The 2,644-nt window shown below is 59.3% G+C and overlaps 1 protein-coding gene across 1 annotated transcript; it reads left to right on the top strand.

Moving 5' to 3' along the window:
- The first annotated feature begins 718 nt into the window (after positions 1 to 718).
- LOC147261350 (uncharacterized) lies at positions 719 to 2,436 on the top strand. Its single transcript, XM_086204914.1, has 3 exons — positions 719 to 1,007; positions 1,102 to 1,234; positions 1,418 to 2,436. The coding sequence occupies exon 3, from the start codon at positions 1,471 to 1,473 to the stop codon at positions 2,104 to 2,106; it is 636 nt and encodes a 211-aa protein (XP_086061040.1). The 5' UTR covers positions 719 to 1,007; positions 1,102 to 1,234; positions 1,418 to 1,470; the 3' UTR covers positions 2,107 to 2,436.
- Positions 2,437 to 2,644: the final 208 nt, after the last annotated feature.

The raw sequence follows: 2,644 nt of genomic DNA, 5'->3' as shown, positions 1-2,644 counted from the left end.
ACTCTTGCTGCGTCAGGAAGCCCGACGTGAGGCTCGTCCTCAGGAAGGTGGGTGATTATCGATCTTCTGGTTCAAGCGTCTTCTGATTCACTTCAGTTTGGTCCAAGAGTTGAAGGTTTGATGGTTTCTGTCTTGGCAGCGTCTCTCCTGGATCTCAGTCCTGGTCCCAGACCCGGGAGGACGCAGCAGCCCCAGGATGGTCCTCAGGAGGGTGGGTCATTGCTGCTCCTTCAGGAGTCCCTTCATGTGTCCTGGATGTGGAGCAGGAGTCTGACGCTGGCTGTGTTTCTGTCTCCTCAGTGTCCCAGCTGGACCTCCACCGTGAAGCTGAGGCCTGCACCAGCTCCTGCCATCTGCTCCCCCCCGAAATCTCCTTCACTTTTTGCCCCTCCATCTTGCTCCACTCCTCTGGTCCTCTCCCCTCCCTCCTCCCCCTCCCACTTCTGCCCTCCCTCCAGCTCCACTCTGCTCATCCTCTCCCTTCCCCCCTCCCCCTCCATCTTCAAGCCTCCCTGCACCTCTACTCCTCTCCACTCCTCCGCCTCCTCCCTCTCTCCACCCTGCTTCTCCTCCTTGTCCTCCTCCTCTGACTTTTCCTCCTCCTCTGACTTTTCCTCCTCCAGCCTTTCCCTTTCCCCTCTCCCCCACCCTGCTCCCGTTGTCCTCTCCCCTCCCTCCTCCCCCTCCCTCTTTCTCCCTCCTTCCTCCTCTACTCCACTCGTCTGCTCACCTCGCTCCTCCTGCTCCTTCTTCTACCCTCCCTGCTGCTCCACTCCTCTCCATTGCTCTCCCTCCTCCTCCTCTGCCCCCTCCTCCTCTTCCCTTTCCTCTTCCTCCGAATTCTCCTCCACCTCATCCTCTTCCGTCCCCTCCTCTTCCACTTTCACAAGCTTGGATTTGATGTAACTTTTTCATGTGTTTGTGTGTGTGTGTGTGTGTGTGTGTGTGTGTGTGTGTGTGTGTGTGTTTGGGTGAGGGGGTCACATGACACCACTCCCCCTCACAAGGTTAGTTTGAGAGCTGCTGAGTCTCATTTATCACTTTTAATGCTCTTTGATTCTCTTCCCTTATTTTGTCTCAGAGGTTTTTTTTTCCCCTCAGTTCCAGATCACCCAGGACCCCAAAATGCAGAGAAGATGCCAGATGAGACCAGAGGGACGGACAAGATGAGGGACGACCCGGAGACGAGAAGCAACATGAGGACGGACAAGGAGACCCTGAGATGAGAGCAGAGGTGAGAGATCAGAGCAGATCAGAGTTGAGGGCAGCAACATCTTAGAGAATCAGAGTGACACGAATTTAACTCTTTCAGGATTTATGAGTTGGAGGGCGAGTCTACAGCTGAACAAACCTGCTGTCTTCTGACATTTTACTCAACTTTTTTATCTGAAATTTCTTCTGTGGTTTTCCTTTTCAGCACTTTGGACGACGCCAAAGTGAAAAGAAGCAGATCCCTGCAGGACAAATGAGATGACCTCTAAATGTTGTATCAGCCACCACCAGGCGGCAGCAGAGGCCACCACCAGGCTCCATCAGACGCCACCACCAGGCTCCATCAGACGCCACCACCAGGCTCCAGCAGAGGCCACCACCAGCCTCCAGCAGAGGCCACCACCAGGCTCCATCAGACACCACCACCAGCCTCCAACAGGGGCAACCATCAGGCCCCAGCAAAGCCCACCACCAGGCTTCGACAGGGGCCACCACCAGGCTCCAGCAGAGGCCACCACCAGGCTCCAACAAAGGCCACCACCGGGCTCCAGAAGAGGCCACCACCAGGCAGCAGCAGAGGCCACCACCAGGCTCAAACAGGGGCCACCACCAGGCAGCAACGGAGGTCACCACCATGCCCCAGCAGAGGCCACCACCATGCCCCAACAGGGGCCACCACCAGGCTCAAACATTGGCCACCACCAGGCTGCAGCAGAGGCCACCACCAGGCGGCGGCCAAGGCCACCACCACGCCCAAGCAGAGGCCACCACCAGGCCCCAGCAGAGGCCACCACCATGCTTAAGCAGGGGCCACCACCAGGCCCCAGCAGAGGCCACCACCAGGCTCAAGCAGGGGCCACCACCAGACTCAAGCAGAGTCCACCACCAGGCTAAAGCAGGGGCCACCACCAGGCGGCAACAGAGCCCACCACCGGGGTCCAGCAGAGGCCACCACAAGACTCCAACAGAGGCCACCACAAGGCTCCAACAGAGGCCACCACCAGGCTCCAGCAAAGGCCACCATCAGGCTGTAAAGGAGGCCACCACAAGGCTGCAAAGGAGGCCATCACCAGGCAGCAACGGAGGCCACCAACAGGGGCCACCACCATTCTCCAACAGGGGCCACCACCATGCTCCAACAGGGGCCACCACCAGGCTCAAACATTGGCCACCACCAGGCTCCAGCAAAGGTCACAACCAGGCGGCAGCCGAGGCCACCACCACGCCCAAACAGAGGCCACCACCAGGCTCAAGCAGGGGCCACCACCAGGCCGCAAAGGAGGCCACCACCAAGCCCCAGCAGAAACCACCACCAGGCTTCAGCAGAGGCCACCACCGGGCCCCAGCAGAGGCCACCACCAGGCTTCAGCAGAGGCCACCACCGGGCCACAGCAGAGGCCACCACCAGGCTTCATCTGACGCCACCACCAGG

This window comes from Aulostomus chinensis, chromosome 5 (genome assembly GCF_037954235.1).
Source record: "Aulostomus chinensis isolate RoL2024-O1b breed Wild chromosome 5, RoL_Achi_v1.0, whole genome shotgun sequence".
NCBI classification, from domain to species: domain Eukaryota; kingdom Metazoa; phylum Chordata; class Actinopteri; order Syngnathiformes; family Aulostomidae; genus Aulostomus; species Aulostomus chinensis.
The sequence above is the reverse complement of the archived record's forward strand: the minus strand, read 5'-3'. Positions and strand labels throughout refer to the sequence as shown.